The sequence below is a fragment of the Onychostruthus taczanowskii genome, unplaced genomic scaffold, assembly GCF_017590055.1.
Source record: "Onychostruthus taczanowskii isolate IOZ18803 unplaced genomic scaffold, ASM1759005v1 scaffold19, whole genome shotgun sequence".
In the NCBI taxonomy this organism is placed as follows: domain Eukaryota; kingdom Metazoa; phylum Chordata; class Aves; order Passeriformes; family Passeridae; genus Onychostruthus; species Onychostruthus taczanowskii.
In genome coordinates, this window is record NW_024499128.1 from 9,282,454 (window position 1) to 9,305,688 (window position 23,235).

Below are 23,235 nucleotides of genomic sequence, written 5' to 3' on the forward strand. Positions count from 1 at the left end.
AAGTCAAGAATTCTCTTGTATAGTGATTTTCACTTTTAAAAAACAACCCTGAGTGGTTCACAAGCACTTTTTCCCAGCACCAAACCTTATATACACTATCATAATAAACATCTTCACGTTGGAGAGGGATAAAAGGCATTTTGTTTTGATTTCATTATATCTCCTGAAATTGCTTTTTTCTTTCTGCATGTTTTTCTTGTCATTCAGTTGTGGTGGCCCTCACTGAGGGATAATGCAATAACACTTCTGACAAGGTCAGCTTTCCAATAACTTTGCAAATGGCATTTCCCAATGACAAAACAAGCACAGCTTCTCCTCTCTTTGTAATTAATATAATAGAAATGTCAACCTGAAAAGTTGGTCTCCAAAGGTAGTATGTTATCAACAGTAAATTAATTTATTAAAGTCAGAAAGTGTTTCCTTATCTGCAAAGCTGAAAATACTATTTACAGAGAAGAATTCCTGTTACAAGCATAGAACATAAAATTTCTGCAGTTTATATATGTGCCTGAAAAAGTAGCAACTGAGGAGAGGAGTTAAATTGCTTAAATTTCTAATTCAGGCACTAGATCATTTTGGGAGCTGCACACTCCTTTTGCAAATGCGCTGTAGAAGGTGTGTGCACATCCTGAAAGAAACATTACTCCACATCCTGTTTAATTTAATCACAAGTTCAATGCACAGAATTAGCCTTCCCAGCCCCTCTCCCATCCACATAAGCCATAAAAAGCTGTTGGTCTTGGACCTGCCTGTAACCCATCTCCCACGTAAGGCAGGAAAAATGGGTGTGGGAGCAGGGACTCCTCCAGCTGCTTCTTCCACTGGAGAGAGGACTCTGCTGCTCAAAGGGAGTAAGAACATCTCTCCCTGAAGGGGGAATGAGTTCTTGGCTCTGTCCCATGAAGATGAGCCCACAGGGCTCCAGGCACACCCCATTCCAAACCCACCAACTCTACAGGCCAGTAGGTCAAAGCCCTCCCTAGGACCTGCTGCATGCCATGGTCTGAATCTCTCCTTCAGCTGCTCACAAGGACAGGGAGCCCTGAGTCCTGACATGCATTTCTTTCTGTATTTAGATTTTACAGCCCCTTCAGGGACTCAGGACAGGCAGACATGAGCTGCAGCATGCCCTGGGCACGGTGCAATAGCCCAGCAGGGGAAGAGTGCTCACACCTCAGGGGGAAGAGCATCCAGCTGCAGCAAAACTGCACATCCTGCACTTCCAGCACAGGCTGGCACAGAGAACCAGCAGAATGCACATTTTGCTGTGAAAAATATTTGCACTGATGTCAAAGCCAGAGCCCCTCAAGTGCCTGTAGCTCCCAGGCACAAAATCAGCACAAATCTTCTCAAACACTTGCAGGAAAAGTTTAAAATGCTCCACCCTTTCAGCAACTTTCACTTTAACCACTCGGCCTCAATTCCTTGCACACAGACTTGTGGCACCCAAAACAATATTGACTAAAAGCCCAGGTAGGATGGGGTTTCCATTTTTCCCCAGCGTTGATACAACATTGGAACAAGCCCATGGCACTTTGCACACACCCGACACCACGGCAAGGAAAGGAACACATCTGCTGGAATCCTTGGGCTTTACTGCCCAAGGACAGTAAGGAGATGCAGACATAGACAGATTTAAACTTTAATGCTTCCCTGTGCTTAAAAAGCAGCTTGGATGCCCCACAGGATTACAGGACCTTGCTAATACAACCTGTACAAATCAGAAGACTCTTGTGAGAAGAGATCTCCTCCTCCTGACAGAAAGCAAATCCAACATCTTGATGTGTAAAAAGCACAACATATCCTCTTTTCCTGTCTAATGCTCACACTTTACCTGTTGATTCCTTTTTAAATTCTTGACTTCAAAAAGGTATTGATCTTTCTAGGGAAATCCTGAAGCTCTGGATTCATACAGACAGAAAACTAAGCCTCAGCTCCCCCACTGTCCCAAATTGGTTCCACCTGAACAGGCAAGTTTACAGTTAATGATTCTTCACAGGTCCTGCCCCACATAACACTAAAAAAATCCAGCAGCTGCTCTGTATAGTGAGAAACTTGTAACATAATAATCTCATTACATCAATCAGAATTAATTAACTGAAACTACACCAATTCTTCAATTTTTCTATAGCTTCTATTAAACAGTTGTTGACTCTATCTGAAATACTACCTAAACAAATGTGCTCATAAAAGAGGGAACAGTACATTTCTCCTCAATGCAACAAATCATGGGTCAGAGACCATTTCCAAGATGCTTTGTAAAACCTCATTTAACTTCTAATATATTCATCAATTTAAGCAATGCTTGACCTGAGATGCTGTGAACACACATTGAACAAAACAGTCAGTACTGCATGATACTGTGCCAGGAGCAATCCAAAACTCCTCAAGTCTCCAGACAGTCCTTCAGTTTTATAAAGATTTTGGGTCTTCATGTGAAAGGATGCTCTGACTGGTGTCTGAGTAGTGCAGCTGTTCTTACCAGAGGCTCCCATCACATGTTGAAATAAGCTACTGTGCAATTACTTAATTATCTCTCTCTCCTATCCTTAAAAAAAAAAAAAAATCCACTGCAATTCAGCTTGAAGGAAACCCAGTTAATCCAGTTTTATGGCTGAGAATTAAAACAGAGAGAAGTCAGAGATTCAAAGCTGCAGTTCCTGTGGCAATACCACCACTCTAAGAGGCAGCGAGATTAATGCCTTCAAACCATAAGTATCTGAGGAACAAAGAATTGCAAAAAAAAAAAAGAACCAAAACCCCTTTTTTGTGCAGCTTAGCCTTGCTGGTATTTCAGAGCCTGCTGCTCAGAAATCCTAAGCCCCTTCCTTGTCCCTGGATGCTGCCCAAGCCCCTGCCCAGCAGTCAGGTTTGTTCTGCCTGACTTCCCCCAACAATCACTCCCTCATTCCAGCCATCCATCTTCCCTGCCAGACCTGCTCAACCATCCCTCATAATTCAGAGCTGAGGAGCTAAGGAATAAATGTTACAGCACACGCATCAAGGGAACTATAACTTTGAATTACCTGACCTGGGTGAGTTTAAATTCTCAGCCATAACATTGGATTAACCTAATTTCTTTTTATTGAATATTTTACCTTTAGAAGTCCTACAGCCCTTTCTCTCAGAGAAATATGAGAACTGAAGGTCATATAAATTCTTTTATGGGTATATTTCTAATTTTCATAATCTAACCTCTTAGCAGTGAGCATTAATATCTAGTGGGGGCAGAACAAAGCAGAATCTAGTCAGTATTCTGGGGGAAAAAAAGACCACATTTCTATTGTTCTTCACAAGTACCTCATAAAATAACTTTTAGCTTTGCTGCATACTCTGAATTGTTATAAAATTTTTAAAAACCCTCTAAACTCTCTGCTTAAATAGAAGCTATGTCAGAGATAACATCAATAAGAATACAGAGGCTGTCCTTGTGCCTCCACCTCAAAAACATCAGATATAAAGATAATAATGAACTCTGTATTTTTATCATTGCAAGGTTTACCAGATACATAATAAGGCAAGAGAAAGAATTACACAAAACCAATTCCCAGAAAATTGCTAAGATAATTTTTATGAGCACTTTTATGCTACTAAAAAGGAAAGAGAAGCAAGGCCCAGGGGCCAATTCATCTTCTGCCTCCAGGCTGGCCATTTGAACTCAGCCTCACCATCTCCATGGTGAGAGCCCTCGGGTGATACAGCTCAGCTCTAACAAAGCACATCACCTTCCTGCCTCCAAGGGACAAATTCCTACAGGTACCACAGGGTACACAGAGTACAGTACCCAAAGTCAGGGAAAAGGCACATTTATCCACTAGCTATGAGGAATTAGGACAACAGATCAAGAGCAAAGGGTCTCACTGGAGAGGATGCAGTGGAAAGCAAGAAGGGCAGACTCCAGTGCCCACAGCCTGGGAACAGCTCCTGCATCTCAGAGCCAGAGGAGCCTTTGACAAATGCAGACTGACAAGTGAAACTAAGGGAACTCTTTGGCTTCAAAAAGTCATTTTGGAGCAGGATAAGGAAGTGAGAACTCAACAGTTCTGCTACTTTCTTCATGGAGTCAAAAGTGAGTAGTAAACTTGTTACCAAGTCAGGCAAAGTAAGGAACAATGGCAAAAAAGAAAACCAAGCACTGCTCTGGGAGCCCACACCAGCAAAAACACACTCTTCTAACTTTCCAAAATCCGCAAATCTCACTTGAGAAACAGAACATTTTGTGGTTTAATTTAAAGATACTTCCTCCTCCCAAATGGCCTTTGTGCACTGCTTCAACACTGCTGCAGCCAGTCCCTTCTACAAACACATTGATCTCAGCTTTCCTTATTAATTCTTTATGGAGAGGTTCTGCAATTGTTTCAGTAAATTATATTAGCAGACCTCGTGAAACAACCTGTTTCAAAGGAAAATGGCTTGTACTCATTCTCTTCTGGAAGACAATTGCCATTTGCTTAATATAGCCATGATATTTTACAGAGGTAATTATACTCTTAGCTATCAGTAACAATTAAACCCTTAGATTGAGGTTGCTTAATAAAGGTCTCCAAATAAATAACACATTCCAAACACAGTATTTTAAAATGTCAAGCATGCAAATAGGATCTTGTAATGAATATAAGGAAGCATCTAGTATAAATCAGCAGAGTTAGTTTGTCACTGTACAAGTGTCTGCAAGAATTGCCATTGGAGTGTTGTGGGATTGTGCTCAGGGAGCTACAGAAAGGGCAGTGCTGCAGATGAAGCCATTTCAATAAATACTATGGCTGGTTCATGGCAGGGCCAGGGTGAAGCCATCAACACTGCTGTGCTTCTCTAAGGGCAGGGCTGAGGGACTTGGGCAACAGCTGAAGCTGATAAAATTCGTATTTGTTCTTTTGTATTCCCTGTAGCAACTTCCTTGAAAACTGGAGTTAGGCCATTCCATTAAAAGCTAAATAAAACTCAGAAGCAGACAAATTAGAGGGTACAGACAGAAGGGAAAAAAAAATGACTCTGAGACTCTGAGATCTAGAGATACTGGAAATCAGGTCAACAGATCCTAGCAGGCTGTTAGGTATGGAAGGTGAGAGCATGGTTTCAGGTCCTCACAGTCCAGACTGCAAGATGATCAAGAAAGGTAAAGCAGACCAGCAACACATAGAAACAAAAATAAAAATTTATCAGGACGCATGTTATCAGAACACGTATTTGTGGAGTTATCTGGCAGGGATATTGCAGGCAAAGAGTGGTACAGCAAGTTACCCCCAACACTGCTGCATGTGGAGGCAGCTGCCTGAACTCCAGGAGGTGGTTAAGTGGATCAGGGCTAAAATATGACACAGCAAGTAACTGGAAGAATTTATTTAAAAAGAAAAAAAAAACAACACACAACAAATTTGGGTTATACAGGGGAACAAAAACCAAACTAAAAAACCAAAAAACTGTGTTAAAATAACTCCTCACAGAACTCCATTTCCCTGGAGCACTTTCCACCTCATAGAGAGAAGGCAGTCAGAGACCAACAAAAGCAAAGAGTTATGTTTCCTAATTCCAACAAAGAATGTCTATGGAAACAGTCATCAAACTCCCAAATCCTGCTTTCTCCCCAGGAAACTCAGCACCCTTTATCCAGTAACCCAGACACTCCTGTGGAAATCACAAACATGAAGCCCAGCAGCCACTCCTCATCAGACTGAATTCGAGCATTTTAACACCAGCTCACAGGGCAGAGAATTATTCATAAAAGCACCTACCTCATCTCTGACCTGTTGGTCTTCATTCTTTAAAAAAAGCACCCTACAAGAGCAGTCTCGGATTTAAAATTGATGATGCTACTGATTACTAAAGATTAAAATTCAGCAGTGACCTGCTCCAAGCCCCTGCACTCTACAAGCAGCAATTCTCTCTTTGCCTCTTTCCCACACCTCTTAATGATCTTCTGTCTCCTTCTGCTATTATCCTCCTCCACCCCCAACTACCAGCCACCTTTTCTCTGAAATTGTTTAACTGATTAATATAATCAAGTTGAAATTAGAGAGACCTGTGCTCAGTCTAAAAGGTTGCTGAGTCTCCTTCAAACACAGAGTGTCTTGTCTCCCTCTTCTCAAGGATGGATGGTCCAAGGAAGCACTCACAAAACCTGCCTTGCTTAATCCCTGAAGAGGGAGATGTGCAATCGCCTTCATATGTATTTATTTGCCAGTCATAAAGAGGAAGGTAACTTCCCTGAGTTTATAAAAGCCTAAAAAGGGGAGACACAGTGAGCAGAGGGAAAGGTTTGGCCAGGGTCAGGCTGACGGCACTTAACAACCGGGTGTGGAGCAGCAGCACAGCTGGGGATGCACCTGCAACAGCACTGCTGAAATTACATACACAGAATCATGACTTGGATTGAGGGAAGGAAGGAGGGAGAGTGATAACAGCCAGAGAAAGCACTGGATACTCTGGATACTGCTCACAGCCCCCAGGAGCAGCTCAGAGCTGCCCCAAGGCCAACTGTGCTGCCTGGATGCAGAGCACAGCTCAGGGTGTGATGCCTAAAAAGTCTGCCACAAGGATCAGCTTGCCAAAGTGCCTGCTTCTAGTGCTGCTGAGTGCAGTACTGACTGCTGTATTTACAACTTATCTTTCACATATCCCAGGAAAAGGGTTAATTCACCTTCTTTGCTGCACACCCAGAACTTTAAGATCCTTCCTTGTGCTTTAAAATCATCTATCTACCTCCTCAGAAAAAACATCATGCAGGACCCAATATGACAGAGAAGCCATCAGCATTATTTTAAATCTTTACTGATTACAAAACAAAGCAGATGGCAAATCAAGTCATGAACTCTGCATCTGCCATGCTTAATGAACAGTTTAATTACCTAGTCCCATTTCTGATGCATTTTTACCACTCTCAGCTCTGGGAGTCACTAATATACTTCACACTGACTGATATCTCCAGGAACATGTGGTATCAGCAGTCAGCTGGAGTTGGTTAATCAATACTTGTTTAATCTCTAACTTTTATGTTGATGGCCTAAATTATGTCTCAATAGAAACAGATTTCCTATCATATCACATGATCTGGTTGAGAGCCCAGGAAACAAAAGGAAATTTTTCAGTCTCCTCTCTGGGCAGCAGAGTACCCAAAGGCACAGGCAGGAAATAAACACAGTGAAACAACAACATCCAACACAAGCAGCTTAGTTCAGTCGTTGTGTTGTGCCTCATACAAGAGCAAGAGCTGCAATTATGGCAGTGTGCACTCATAAAGCCCACAATTTCGGGAACAAATTAGACTAATTTGGAATAAGTTACAAAAAGTAATTGAAATTGGGCTTCCCATTTTGAGTTTTGACCTTCCTGCAAAGGATCATGCCCTGGCTGCAGGAAGCAGGGCATTTTGTCTCTGGGCAAACCTGCAGTGCTTTGGGCTGATCCCGTGTACTCTAGAGCTCCTTGCAGAAGTTATTTCTGGGCACAGAAGGAATCACTGCTTCCAGGAGTCACTGAACTGAACACGTGCAGGGGAAGAGGCTCCAGCTCTGAGCCCTGGCAGCAGCTAAGTAAGAAACACAGCAAGGGCTGACCACAACCAGGTAAAATCACTCGAGGAGAAGAGGAGATGATGGCCAACCTTTGGCCCTCCACATCAGAGGGCTTTGGGAGTTTTTTGAGTGGGTCTTTATTGCTGTTCTCCAGCAACACTTCTGCTGCAAAAGGCCCAGTTGTGCCCTGTGGAAGCTGCCCTCCTGAAATAATAACCAGAACTGGCATTCCATGAAATACTGACTCAATCAGCTGCTTACACTCAGATAAGGACTTTCAGAAAGGGTTTTTCATTTTGGGAGGCCTCTATATCATATAAAATGTCTTAAGAGATTGCTATTTTAGCCATTGTTTTTAACAAGCCCACTTCATAAACAAAGACCAGGAGTTGTGCGCAAAGCTCTCAGAAAAAGTGAAATACTCAAAAGCTTAAGGACAACACAAAAGTCCAATGCAAAACTGTGTGAGTAAACATGGCATTCAAAGCAAATACACCAGTAAATCAAACAGGCAAAAGGGCAGAGTGGACTAGGTGTTTCCCCAGCATTTCAGGTATCTCCCAGGACTGCTGTATCACAAGTACCTCAGGGACTAAAGCAAAGATGAAAGATTTTCCCAAAACTCTGAGCTAAGGAAAAGCAAAAAGCATGACAGACAGCAAACCCAGCCAGGCAGATCTCTGAGAGAGAGAGTGAATCCACCCCTTCAAACATCAATTTCTGTTTCATCACCTTGGGTGAAGGGAGTGACACTCCAGGAGAAACCTTCCAGCCATCAGTGTCGAAAGCCTCAGTGGTGTCCTAATCTAGCCTTATGTTTCATTGAATACATGTAAATCAGAAAACTTCAGTCCTGATCTGATTTACAAGGGCATGTGGGACTAAATGATCAACCAACGTATTGATCAGCCAAGCAGTTTGTGAGCAGGAATATTCAGGATGCAGCTCCTACACCAGCCCACAGCCAGCAGTGGAATCGATGGGGCTGGACCACTGCAGTGACACTCAGAGACTGGAGAATGCTGCTCCAGCCTGCCAGGGAACAGAGGTTTCTAGGGATGCACTGAAGAATCCCACACTGACAACTGTGTCACTTCCAAGCAGTAAACCAACTGGAAAGGCCCAAGCAAGATCAAGAAAGCCCGAAAGAAGCAAATGAGGCAAGGAAGGAATCAATGGACAGAGAGGTAAAATGCACTGGGATGGAAATACAAGAGCAACCAAGACAGAGACTGTGGCAAGTAGCAACTGAGCACGACTGACAAGTGAGACTGGCAGTCTGTAAAAGTCACAAAATATTGCTTCAGTCTTGGGGAAAAAAATCAGTAGCCATAGCAGTGAGAAGGAGTCAGACTGACAAGCAAGTACCCCCTGAGGAGAGTACATTTACCACTGAAATATTCGGTCCTGCTGTTACCAAACAAAAAACAACTTACTGGTTTCTATTCATATTTTAAAACATATTCTAGGATTGAGACTTCCAGGTTCCAACCTGAGCCCAAAGAAAGGAAAACTGTTACAGCATTAAACCTGCACTGTTGAACCTCTGACACCTTTCAAGCCTTGTTTGCTCAGCACACAGAAACTGATTCACTGCCCTAGCAGAGGGTCAAACATGCACAAATGCAGAAGTCATACTATCAAAAGCAATAGCATTTCAATCATATATATAATACTCTCCCCCAAATTAGATTTTCACAGTCCTATTTAACAAGACAAAGATTGAATAGAGAGAACTCATCTTTTCCATTCTCAAATTACATAAAAGCACACCACAGCACTGATGCCACTAATTAGATGATTAAATACCATTCTAGGTGATATGCTTTCAATGTAAAATAATTATTTTTGACAGGAAATGTATTTGCTCTATCTCATTTTAAATCACAATATCATACTTTTTTAATTAAATGAAATTCTTTCTTCTGATTTTGCATGAGGAGAGCAACCAGCAGGAGAAACAGTGCTGAGGATAGATTGTCCAAGTACCATAATGCATGTACTCCTTCACAAAGGACCTCAGCATTCTCTGGATGGAATATAAATTTTCAGAGAACAGCAAAGTCTTTATTCCTTCAAAACAGGTCAGTTGAGGAATGACTGAGCACACTGAAAACCTCCCCTGTCAAAACACAAGTTTATTTGCCATGGTCTGATGAAGAACACTTCCAACTTTTCCTATGCTCCTCCTCAGGGGGAGCAGAGCAAACAAAGCAAAGGTTTGTCTTTCCATATAAATCAGGATACAATCCATCACATGACAAAGTAGTGTTGTGGTTTTGTCCAGTACTTAAAGAAAAGTAATGATATTTTTGTGTTCTATGACAAAAAGTGTTTCTGCTGAGCACTGGAAATAAGTTAACAAAGGGAATATTTTAGAAACCATCTGAGAAACTTCCTTCAGGGCTGAGCAGTCCAGCACAATATTAGACAGTTGAAAACGTTATAAAAACAGGTTTTTTTATAGGGCTCAGTATGCACCTGTGTCTTATCCAGTCATGGCAGTCCCAAACCAGAACTAAGGAGAGCTGCCTGCTGCTGGGGCAGGAGAAGGGCTGAGAGGAGATGCCTTCTCTGTTTCCATGGAGAGAGTTTGGTCCATCCACCCTGCCTGCAGTGCCTGCCTCAGCGTGAGGCTCAAAGAACTGCTGTCATTTTCCTCTTTCCACTTCTGTGACTCTCCATGGCATCAAACTCCGCAGTCAGAAGATCTGATGGAATATCCTCTTGTAAAGTGGCTGCTTCATGCTTCAAGAGCCCTGCTTACTGCACCATACATCACAGCTTCTTTGGCTCAACAGTGACACGGGAATTACACAAAATTGGGTGCAGCGCAATTAAAATCGATCAAAATGCTTTAGTTGACACTGGAAATCAAAGTCTAAAGCTCAGGCACCACAGCAGCTCTTTCCCCTCCTGCCTCCCCACGTGGTGATGTGCCTGGCTCCCTCTCATGAGCTCTGACTACTGGAGTCTGACCTTCTGCACACACATAAGCTCATTTACGTGAGCAGCTTTACAATACCAGGGAGATTGCTCAGATGAGGGAAGTTTTGCAAGGAGCATTCTTGGAAAGTGAAGTAACTCTCATTCTGGCTACAGCAAATTATTATTCCCTTTGTGGAAAGCGAGCTCTCAGAATTTAATATAAAATTTTCAATGCTCTGCAGACTTCAGAATTATTGTATAGAATTTCATCATGAGAGCACACCTGATATAGGATGATGCAGACCCCTTTGATATATTCTATAGAAAGAATCTTAAAAGGTATTTTCAATTTACTGGTCTAGTGCTTGCCATTACATTTGAACAGACTTCCAGCGTAAGAGGAAGGCAAATCTCTTACTCCCTGTAAATTGTTTTTCCACAGGAACAGTTGACAAGGTGCTGCCACTTTGTTCTCTTTAGGAAAGGAGGCAATGCAGCCAAAGCCATTATAAATTCCCTTCAGTGGCTCAAAACACTCCAACAACAACATGATTCAATTCTCTGCCCTCACATGGATGCCAAGGCTCAGACAAAGTCACATATCCTCAGCACAGCATGAGCCCAGCTGGGGGAACACGAGCACAGCTTTAGCAGGCACTGGTGCTTCCATTCCAGTGAAACCCTAAAGACAGGTTTCATGTCTCCCACAGCACCCATTATGCAAAGACCCCAGAACAGTTTTGTAGCACCAGTTATAGAGGTGAACAAAGAAGAAATAGGAAGGACTGCACCTGGCAGAAAGAAATAAGGACATGGGCTTTCCAGGCTCACCTTGGTGAGGAGCACCACGCGTTTCTGCAGCCGCCTGACCAGCGCTTCCTGGTGCTCTCGTTTCTTCTTCTCATCCAAGAGCTGGCTCTGAACACACAGGATCTCCTCCTGCAGCTGCTGCCTGGCCTTCTCCAGCATCCTGGCACTAAGAGAGATAAGACACACCTGTGAACTGAGTGATGCCTCTCAAGCATCAGAGAGATCAGGAAAGCCTCAGAGGAGAAGCATGACCGTGACCGTGTCACTCTCATCTTACAGCTGCACCACTGGAAACTGGGCAGCTGCATTCTCATTACCAGCTGTTGTCAGAAAAAGGTGTGGGAGAAGAACCACCCGAGGGACAGCCTTCTTGTGCAGCAAGAGACAATTACTGGAACGTCACACATAGGAAGCATTTAAATAATTACACGTCTGTTTCAAAATCAACCAGTTTGCCTTAGAGAATGTGCCTTGTTTTCAACAAACAACCCACAATTTTGGGTTCTACTGTATCTTTTCATTTTTTTTCTAATAAAGAAGAAGAAAAAGTAGGTTTACTATTATCTGCTTTGACTGACAGATAGTACTCAGCAAGTAATAACAGCCACTACCTGCACAATGCTCTTGCGAGCAACCTTCATTGGAAGAGAAATGTCTGCTGAGGGCAGGTGATTAGCACTTCTTTTGAGATGTGGACATGATTCTCAATTAAAACAGCCTAACCCTCTTCTTCTCAGCTCTCCGTGCAGCACACCGTGGTGATGCACAATTATGTGTGAGCTCCTGGAGAAGCTCTCCAGGTGTGCCCTCCAGCCTTGCAGTCTGCTGCTGGGGCACCGAGGGGCAGCTGCTCCCAGGCTCGCACCAAGCAGCTCGTCACACAGCAGCTGCTGGCAGAGCACTTGATCAATAACAAAATAAAAGTGGAATCACTCCTGTGATTAAGAGGCAGTTCATTATTTAAATATGATGAGTTTATCCAAGACTGCACTAAGTATTTAATGAGTGAGCAGGACATGAAATAAAAATATTGCACACAAGTCAAAAACCCTCAAGCAAGCAAGGAAGATCAAACTCAACATCTCCAGCTTAGTCAGGAACAGAAGAACTTTGTTTCTCTAATGCTAGAAACAACACTGGAAAATTTATGATTGCTTCCAAGGGTCTTATTCATCATTATATTTGAAAGAAAATAAATAAAAGTGCTTTAAATAAAACAGTACTGTTGTTAAGGTACTGTTTAGATAGATCCAAAAGGGAATACTTAAAGAACACTTCTAGCATAAATCAAGTACAACCTGTGCTGCCAGGTCACCAAATTGTATTTTTTGTGAAATGTATGTAGGAATTCACAAGAATTCCAAAGCAGCTGTCTCCCTATTCAAAATCCTTCTCTTTGAAAAAAGCATTTGTTTTAAAGCACTGGAATTAGAAACCTGTTTAAAGCTCCAGTTCAGTTTGGAACCATTCACAAACCAATTTAATAATTGGGAACTGTGAAAGAGTCTCTTCATTGCTGTATTCAGGTGGGAAGGTTCATCAAGAGGGCTTCACATCTGCATTTGAAACTGGATAATTCCATTACCAGGGCACCACTGCTTCCTTGCACCTGTTTTAATTAATCAGTTAAGAAGGGCACCTGTGCCAAGAGCAACATCTCTGGTGATGGAACATGCCTGTGGGGCAGCCTATCAAGCTTGCCCTCAAAACAGGGCAGAAAGGATGGTTAATTCCTGGTAACCTCAATTTCTGCCTTAAGATTGATTACAGTTTGTTCAACAATATTCCTACTTATGCATAGGGTAAATATAAGTACAAAATCCTCATTAACTGTGATACATGTGTTGTAACAAAAATTACACCACAGAAACCTTACTGCAAATATCTTTTTCTTTATCAAAGAACCTTTGTCCTGATTAGAATCAGAACAAAAGCAAAAAATGCAAGCATAAGATTAATTACCCTGAAACAGCAAAAATCTCACATTTGATTATTGCAAAACATTTTGATTAGGCAATGGAGCAAATTTTTTCTTAATCTCCCAATATTGTGAGTTATTTCTGTAAATGTTGAGTGGACCGACAAATGATGATTGATTTGACATTCACCAAGAAAAATGAGATATGTGCTAGGTTTCCTTCCCAAAAGAATGAAAAATATTTGAGATCCATGTGTCATGGAGTGCACAGACATTCAGCCACACACAAAATTTTCAAGCTAGGTTGGAAAACTCTTTTAAAAAGAAGTTGAGAGAAGTTGAGCAAAGAGAGACTAATGGGCAATTTCCTCAGCCACTACATGGAAAGAACACCTTCATCTGTTTATATTTCAGCCTCAGTACAAATGTGATGTTAATGTACCCAAAATTCAAATGCCAGAGATGTCTCTGAAAGCGAGGACAATCCTCGAACTCCCTGAGCTGACTGTTACCATAGGTCTCCTTGCTATGGAAGGTGTGAAATTCAACTTCCTCACAACTCTCCACGCCATGCCAAAGTACATTATTGAGATCCTTTCTTCCTCTCTTTGGACAGATTGATAATTCTTCCAGAAACTGCAGCAAATACAGCATGAGCTGCTGTAAGGAAAAATCCAAAAGGAAAAGTGCTATTTCTTATTGACACAAAACAGGATTTGCAAGTAGGTGCTCAGAAGCCAAAGCCTTTAAAGCCAGACTTGTGCACTCTTCTTCCACCCTGATGACACCTATGGCTTTTCAGAAGTAATTGCTCACTCAATATGAGCATTAAAAAATAAAATAAAAGAGGCAAAGTTCTCCATTCAGCATAAGCTTAGGGAAGTGGCATTTAAAAAAATCTTTGCAAGTTCAAAGTAAACCTTTTTTAAGCCTTAAAGAGAAAAAGTCATTTCTGTTTATCAGCCTATTAATGTTCCTTGTTCCACATCCCAGTGAATAAGATGCCAACATATTTCTGTTCTGAGCTGTTTGAGACTCTTCATTTTTTGCTCTTCCCTTCTGTAATCCACTTTAATGCAATCTTAATGATAAAACTTCATTTTCCAGAATATTCTTTGAAAGACTGAAGAACAATGAGGGCACACAGTGAATACTGAAGCTATAAGATACATTTTAATAATCTCCTTCAAAAATGACAAAAGCAGCCGACAGCTCCCCCCCGCCCCCCAGCGATCCCTAAAATATTATTTTAATCATTCCATCCTTTCAGTAGCCAAATTACCACCTCAGAAAAAAATTAAAAAAAAAAAAAACAGGGAAAGCAAACAGGATGCCAGAACCAGTCTGTGTATGAAGCTGGGAGGAAAACAAGGGGTCCACAGCAACAATTAGAAGAGCAACACTGTCTGGGTTGTGTTGTAGCTCAGCAGATGAGACACGTGTACCTACCAGGGCCAGCTGTCAGGAGGGAGAGCACATCAAAGAGAAAAGCAAATTTGATGGGAAGAGAAGTGAGGGAGCACAGGGGGAAAACAGAGTGACAGTGCACACACGGAGCTGAAAAGAGAAACTGCAGCCATCAGCATCCTCGTGTCAGAGTGCACAAAAAAGGGTTAATGCAGAAGCTAATGAGGCAAAAAGGAGCAGGGGAAATTGTTTTGTAGCAAGACATTTGGATGAAGGAACACCCCTTCCTGAAAGTTGACAACTCGCACACGTACGCACATAAACCAGACTGGAAACTGATAAACAGAGGGCTGAACAAAAATGTTATTTTCATTCCAATTCCTCCCCCACAGGTTTTCTGAACAAACACAAAGGCATAAGCAAAATCAGGGTAACTCCAGCATGTCTTTTATTTTCCAGTGGACAGCAACAGGACATCTCTGCCTGTGCTCTCCCTCAAGGATTCTTCCAGCCTCCAATTTCTTCCCCCCTCAGCCTCTGCCTAACCTACCTCAGCACCATCCAGGATGGGAATTAGAAAGGAAAAACAGAAGGGAGAAGATGAAAACAATTTGACTTAAATAGGGAAGAACACAGGAAAGAGAAGGTGATGCTTGGCAAAACAGAAAAACATCCATCCTATGTTAAAAGAGGAAAAAACTGATCCACTACAAAATGCTGCTGAAAAGAATGATTGGAGTTCTGAGAACACAGCTACAGATGGAACCACTTTATGGAACTAGCCTGAACTAGTTTAACATTTAAATCAGGTAAACTAGAAAAACCACCATCAGGAAGGAGGAGGAGACTTTAGTGCTACAAGTATTTCAGCTCAAAACTCAGAGGTTTGGGTACTAACTTTTACTACAATAAGACTGGCATTTTTTTCTTGGCTTCCTTTCTTCTTCACAGACAGAATTGTGGCTATAATGGAAGCAGTAGCACCCTCTCCTGCCCTCAAATCCTACCCTGCTAGTGGGACTGTGGGAGCTGAGGGGGCAAACAGGTTGTGTTACCTATTTGCTCCCTATATTCAGAAAGAGAAATTATATAAAATATGAACATCTTTAGTTGAAGTTATCACAGGGGCTATATTTTATTTGAAGCTTTAAGTGTGCCTCACAGAGAGCCCTATGAAGTACTGCTACACAAAATACTACATGCAATGGTCTACAGAGAGTTGGTGGGAAAACATTCTTTCTTTTTGCTATTTATTTCTCCCAAGTCTTCAGCAAACATCTGCAAACTTTCTCTTGTTTTCACACCTTGTATTTTCTCAAAGATCTTTTGTATAACTCACCAGCACCAGGCTTCCATAAACCACAAATCATTCAAAAGCAAACAGATCATACATCATCTTGCTGCTAGACACACAAGGAAGATTCAAATCACATTGAATTTATAATGAGGGAACAACGTAAAGAGAATTATTTTGCTAGTGCAGCCAGATGAAATGGGTAAGGAGCAGACAGACATTTCGAGCTTTATTGGTGCAGTGACAATGTTTTATTTGCGAGACACTATTTAATTTTACTCCCTAACCAGCAGTGTAACTATCACGCTCAGAAACAGAGTTCCACCAAAGTGAGCAGTTAGAGAAAAGAAATAACACACATTTTCTGCCCCAGCCGCAGTACAATGGCCATAAGTGACTGGCAGGAGTTAAGATTCACTGAAATAAATTCACATCAGGCACTCTGAGCTTCCTTCCACTCCAGGGTGAACACACGGGGCTGTGCTGACAGCAGCCACCCAGAGGAGCCCAGCCCAGGAACATTTCCAAACACACAGCCTGAACAGACACTGAATCAGCCACTCCAGCTGAGAATCACTGCCACAGCCCTGAACATGCCTTCCACATCACCACTGAGAGGAAAGCAGTGTCTTAACAAATGAGGAATGTCTGTGGTTTGTTTTGGTTTTATGTGGAAACATCAATAGTTTCAACATCCACCACTGAATTCTGGAATGAAAAATATTTCAAGGGGGGGATAACTACAGGCATAAATGTCCTTTTCCTAAGCTTCTAAACCTGAAGTGTTTACAAGGCCAAAGCTTCTACCAAAGGCATTTATTTGGTGAATAAAACTTCTACTGGTATTTAAAAACCACTGAGCCCACACTGCTGGCTGTGCACTCACTACACTTGAAAGTGCTACTGCCTTCAGTGGCTGCAGGAAAACTTATTCTGATAGCTGAATAAACAAAGTGATTAATATTAGCTTATGCAGACAAATCTTTAAGGGCCTTTGGTGTGTGCAGATGCTCATGGCTCTTGTGCTGAATCCACAACAAGTCAGACATCAGTTACACCCTGAGCAAATGGATTTCCTTTGCAGTGCTTGGAGAGAAGCAAACACTAAATGTTCTTAATAAAATGCAAGTAATTAAAAAGCAGGAGTTAAAACCAGGAGTCCTCTATGATGATTAACACAGCATATAGCCAGTACAGCATGTGTCATCTCTCCCTGCATCAGTTGCATGTGGCATTTGGCAATTATGGAGGATGGACTATTTTAAAAGGGCATTCACTGAAAAGGATTTTCCACTTCCATTCTGAGATAAGAACAAGTTTAAGGTGCACTTTCCTACTCTGCAGAGAACAGCATGCCCTCAGTCCTCTGAGCACAGGCTGACCCACCACACCAAGCCAAGTTGTTGCCTGGACTCTTCAAAAGGCATTACAGGGAGCTGGGAAAGGAGCACCTCCACTCCCAGTACTTCATCAGGAGTTGTGTTCATTTGGTTCACTTTGCAGCTCCTAATTCTGGCTCTCTAACAACCCCGGCTAGTGAGGATGGTCAGCCTGTGGACGATGCTGTCAGTAAGGGAATATGTGGAGCTTCAGAAGATGCCAAATGTCTACCCCATTCCCTATCACTCCTCACCCAGATTTGAGCATCCAGCACAAGGGAGTAAAATACTGGAGAAAAGGAACTGTCTTAGGAGAGAGGAAAACAGACAAACAAGCCCCCAAAGAACAACTCCAAGGAAGAATTTTGAAAAGAAACCTTTTCTCCAGCCAGGATGCAAGCACCCTCTCTGCAGCTGGCTTAATTTACATCATCTAATTCAAATTCTAAATGCTTCAAAGTGTTATTACACTTTTTTCTTTGAAAACAAAAATGACAACAACTGAAACAAAACCCTGAATGAGAAAACCCAAAGACTGAAATAATTACTAATCTAAACAGAGGCCTGTACATGGGCTGGTGAAGTCACTGGCCAGCTCTACCCAGTAATTTCTCTTCGCATCAGCTCTGATGAGTTTTATATTTCTAACATTTCATCAATTTGAATCACTAAATTCAATTTGCATTCACAGATAAACAGAGAAGGAATAATAAATACTCTCATATAACCTTGAAGTGTGACACAGAAAATTGCCCTCGATGATTTCATATCAGTCTGAACCAGAATGAATAATGCAGTTGGCCCCACCAGTTACCAAACTATAATCACACTTGTGGGCTGGAGGAACTCATGGCTGTGCCTAATATGATGGTGAAAGTCAAAACTTCTCACTCTGTTTTGTATTAGTGTTTTATGGATTAAGTCCCTACCTCTGTCCTTCCCCACCACTCAGCCCCAAATACAAATCCCAAGGATTTCAGTTTGTTGCACAGTCACAAGTGAAGGCATTGCACAGTTCTCTCAACCCAATCCAATATTATTTGCTTTATAAAGTGCACATAATAACTCTTATCTCTCCCAGTAAGCTGTGAAGTCACTGGGACAACTCTCCAGCACAGCAACTGGTAATGTGAACACCACAAGTGACTAAGAATATTTCCAATTTCTGTAACACATTCCAACCAACGCTTATCCAGAGAGTGGGAAAGTCATCTGGGAATAGCATGAGAGCTGAGGAGCTCTAAAGAATAAAGAACTGATAAAGAGAAGTGGGAAAAAAGGAAAATTTGCTTGAAGTGGTGAAAGAAATGAGTAGGAGAATAGTCGTGCTGAACCAACTTGTCAGCAAACAAATCTGCAGAAATTCTAGGCTCTTGACAGCTAGATAATGGCTTATCTTAATAAAATAAGAAGGGTCAAAGTGTTTAGATGAGAAAAACAAAACATTAAACCCTCCACTGCAATATAGCAAGTGAGTCCTCGCAGACTGGTGACTCATTACAGCTTTGTGAAGGTTCTGTGGATCTTTTTCAAATTACCTTTTCCAATGAGTCCTCATTTCCAATGTGCATTACAGTACTCCACAGTGAAATGAGGATTGAAATGAGGATTGTATATTATTGCTCAGTCACTTTTTTTTTTTTTTTAATATCTGAACCTAAGACTACCTGAACAAATTTACAGAAACACAATTGTCTGAGGTATTTTTTTGCAGAACAATTCAGTGATGGACCCTCCCCATAACTCTGACTAAAATCCAAAGCTATAGCTCAGCATTTCAGCATCAGGTTTTTGTCAGTGAAAACCCCTCCAGGTTATGTGATGAAAACTTGTCTCAGTTTTCATTAGGGACTCAGAAGAGAATTCATAGTGTTACTTGTTGACAACAAATAAACCCAAACCATTAAGTGCTACCCCCCAGCATTTACCCATGGGACAGTGGTACAGATAAAAGCAAAGGAATGACTGCAAAGTCACTCAGCTATCTGTGACAAGCACAGACTGCTCTTGGCTTTTCTTTCCCACAAGCACCAATTTAACTCCATCTCATATCTGCCTCCCACCTGCTTTGACTCAGCTCGTGTCAGAGCAGTCTACCAGGATCCAAGCCATATTAAGCACAGGTTGTAACAGACCTGCTAATTCTTAAATCCTCACTATGGATGCATTTTAAGTCAGAAAAGATCTTAACATTTCCATGATCAAATAATCTGACCTGTAACCATGAATTTTTGAAGTGCCACCGTGTCTTTGGGCACAAACAACATTTCATGGTGGTGTAGGATCTTTTCTACCATGCTCCAACAACAAATCAGGATTCACTGCTAACTGCATCTGTTTTCTGCAGGATCTCTGCCTCATTTGCTGCAGAATTTGGAAGATTAATGAAGCACAGAAATTGCTTGAAGAGAATGGTCTCACATTATGGCAACTGAAAGTCTCCCAAAAAATCTGGTTCCAATTCTTCCCTCTGCCAGAGCTCCTGGTGATACCATGATCTTTCCAGGGCAGTTCTTGGTGCTCAGCCACTGGGCAGCCCCTGGTGCTGAGCTCCAGTGCTGGGCACTGACACTGCTGCTGAAATCAGCAGCAGCTACTCAGGCCCTATGAAGCCTTGGGTGTTTTGAAAGAACATGTTCTAAATATTCCATATTGGCATCTCCAAAAATAAGGCTACACTTTCTCCTTGGTTTTACATCTGGTATAACAGAACTAGAATAAGAAGTAACTAATTAATTATTAAATTTCTCTGTAGAAGAGCATTAATAGCTGCTCATTAAGTCAACATAATCCACCATCTCTGCCGAGTGAAACAAGAATTCTGCATGCTATAGGAAACCAGACTAAGGAGGTGTCAAGTGACTTGAATTTGGGATTTCCTACCCCCTGAGAGCTTCACCTTGCAATCCTGATCTTGCCTTTCAAGTACCTATTTTCCTCATAGGGAAAATAGTACTTAAAATATTAAAAAAAAAAAACCCACACATAAAAGCAAAACCATATATCAAAGAACAAGAATGAGGCAAAACATCAGAGTTAGCTGAAACTCCCCCAAAAACAACCACTGTGGGGTATGCTTCATCCCAATTATATTATTTTACATTCTCATACACATCCATTTTGGGCATGTACATAAGCACAGGCAGACCCACAAAGAAGAGAAGAGCTGATCTCCAGCCATCTGGTGTCACATGATGAGACTAAAGAAACTGGGATCTTTCCAAGCTCTGTCTGTGACTGTCACACCAGGAATATCTGCCATTCCTCCTGCAGTGGCTGTGCAGCCCCTCTCTTTGCAAACCCAGGGAATGTGCAGAGCTGCTGTGTCTGGGCAGCTGAGCAGAGGCAAAAGGCTCTTCTCCTCAAACCCCATTTCCAAGCTGTAATTCTTTCCCCATGAAAAGGATATGCCCAAATCAGACTTACAATGAAGCCCTGTTAACACCATTCCTAAAACATCCAGTTGTTTTCCCTGTTTTCCCTGTTTCACCTAGAAATCCAGAGCACTATTTCAATCTTCCACTGGACTGCTGACATTATTAGGATTTACATGCAGAGCACAGAGACCTATCTTCCTCTAATTTTAATCCCTCAAATTAGGTCAAAGAACCCATAAACCAAAACAAGGCAAGGGGAATAAAGCTGTCACCATGGAAGGAGAACTGCCAGAACAACTGCATTTACAGCCCTGTTCCATCAATTCTTCTGCATCAATATTTTTAAGTGTTTAATAAAACAATACTACATTCAAAGCAATCTTTTTGTTATGAATACTTATAGAGAAACCAGTTAGGTGGACATGTAAATGGCCTTTATACAGCAGTTGCAGGTTTCAAAATCACTACATTCACAGACAAATCAGATCCCTTATTTTGTGGTGAAGCTGTGACAAGGAAAGAATTTAAAGTAATTTTGTCTCTGCATCACTCATAAAAGAAATGCTCTGTTCAATGTAATTTGATATCAGCCAGTTGGCACCACAAATCCTACATCAACCAGCTCCATGTTGGAGGGGCAGGATGATAGTCCAGCATGGATTCAACAGGTGCAGGGAGAAGTTTCTGCCCTCAGCACTGAGGCACGTCAACTCATCACTGTCTTGGGTTAACCCCAGCAGAGCATCACATCACATGGGATCCCATGGAAGCAGGGGATGGTTTGGGCTGCAAGGGACCTGGAAGCTCATGTCATTCCAACCTTCCTGCCATCAGCAGGGACCCTTTCCACTAGACCAGGCTGTCAGAACGCCATGCAGCCTGGCTTGAACACTTCCAGGGTAATTATGCAGAGATACTTGGCAAGGCTGATTTATCTGTCACTTCCAAAAATTGTTCTTACCACGGCACTTTATTTAAAGCAAAGCACAACAAGACAGTGCCACTAATGTGTTTATTTCTGCAAACTCCTTTAGGAAGGAAAGAAGAAAACCTTCAATGGGAGTTTAGGTGGGCCAGCAAAACAAATTGAGAAGACAAAGTTGCCAAGACCAAAACTAAAACCCTAAGGCAGTAACTGGGAGACACAGCTCGCTCTCTCTGGAGCTGCCCATCAGCACAATGAGAGTTGGTCCCCCCCAGCCCACACCTCCCCCTCAACAGAGGCACTTTGGCAGCCAATTGATGGGCTGTGCTCAACACATCCTTCGATTGCCACCTGTCTCCCCTCATCATCTCCCCTGCTGCCTCCATTGTACCTGATTAATGCAGCCCATTCCTCCTGGTCATTTCCTGATCGATCCACCATCCCCTGCACGGGAAAAGGCATCAATGCAGTTAAGGGCAGGCACCTGCTCGGAGACTTCAGCCTTTGGCTGCTTTCTGAGACAGAGTTTTGTTCCTACTGGATAATCAGAATCTCTGGTTAAAGGAGCTTTTAGGTATTGGCAATGTCATAAAATGTTCCTTGTGTCCTACTTCAGTAGAGCTGACAAACTCCCCACTCGCTGTCACCGGACTAATGGGAAAAGAAGCACTTCTAAAGAGCTCTGGGTGCTTTTTCATTGCAAAGTGAAAAGGAGAAAGTAAGATATTTCAATGATGTTCTTCCAAAGCCCCATAAAGAGGAAAGAAAAAAGGGAATGTTTCTGCACAATCACTGTATCAAGCAAGTAGCTCACTTATTAATCTCTCCTTCCTCTGCATTCACTGGCTCGGGGGCTTGAAAAGTTGACACTTGACTTGAAAAATGCCAACTCTAAGCAGTTTATTTCCTCTTGAACTTTAAGAGCTGACTGAGACAGAAATGACCTTTAAAAAGGCAGGGTTAGTTCTTGTATGAATTGATAGAAGGATTCTTTGCTTACACAGCACAGCAAGGTACTGAGCAAATCTCCTGTACAAACTCCCCTCTCTCACCAGAGGCAAGAACAACACCATGTTCCCTCAGCCACAGGATCCACAGAGCCAGAGGATGTGAGACCTGGTGACCCAGCTCGTCTACAACAAGAGGGGAAAAGCCTCATACAACCATAAATCAATGACCTTTCACATGCCCAGGACAGACACTACACCAATATTCACACCCTGGAGACACCCAAACTTCCACCACAAGGAAGCAGAGCAGGCACAACCAAAATTAAACAGAGCCACCAGCCTGCACCTAAAGCCCACCACCAGCCCCAGACCAGCCACAGAGTCCTGCTGCCTTTGGGACACAGAACAAGACACCAGGACTGCTATTTTGGGACATCTCCCTGGATGTCCCTGGATGAGTTTGCTTAGACTGGACTCTACTGAAGCTGCTGAAAAAGAAACCAATTACTACATGGCTCATTAATGGTCTTCAACGAGAGGCAGCTGGAAAACGCAAATCAATACCCAACAATAACTACTAATAATACTTGCTGCCACACCAGTACCCAGACATGTAACTGGGCAGAATATTCTTGTCTGAGGTTCACCACACAATTAATAGAACCAGATGCCCAAAGAAAGGCAACTGAAGGATTTTGTGGCAGCAGAGGACAACCTAGGAGTTTGGATAAAGGAC

At 42.2% G+C, this 23,235-nt stretch overlaps 1 protein-coding gene across 2 annotated transcripts in view; it reads right to left on the reverse strand.

Annotated features, from left to right (window-relative positions):
- The window catches only part of MAD1L1 (mitotic arrest deficient 1 like 1), a 350,409-nt gene that overhangs the window by 236,923 nt on the left and 90,251 nt on the right, over positions 1-23,235 (reverse strand). For both annotated transcript variants that reach the window (XM_041401934.1, XM_041401935.1), the window contains exon 11: positions 11,271-11,415. In XM_041401934.1, the coding sequence (XP_041257868.1) occupies positions 11,271-11,415 (145 nt within the window). The remainder of the gene's footprint in view (positions 1-11,270; positions 11,416-23,235) is intronic.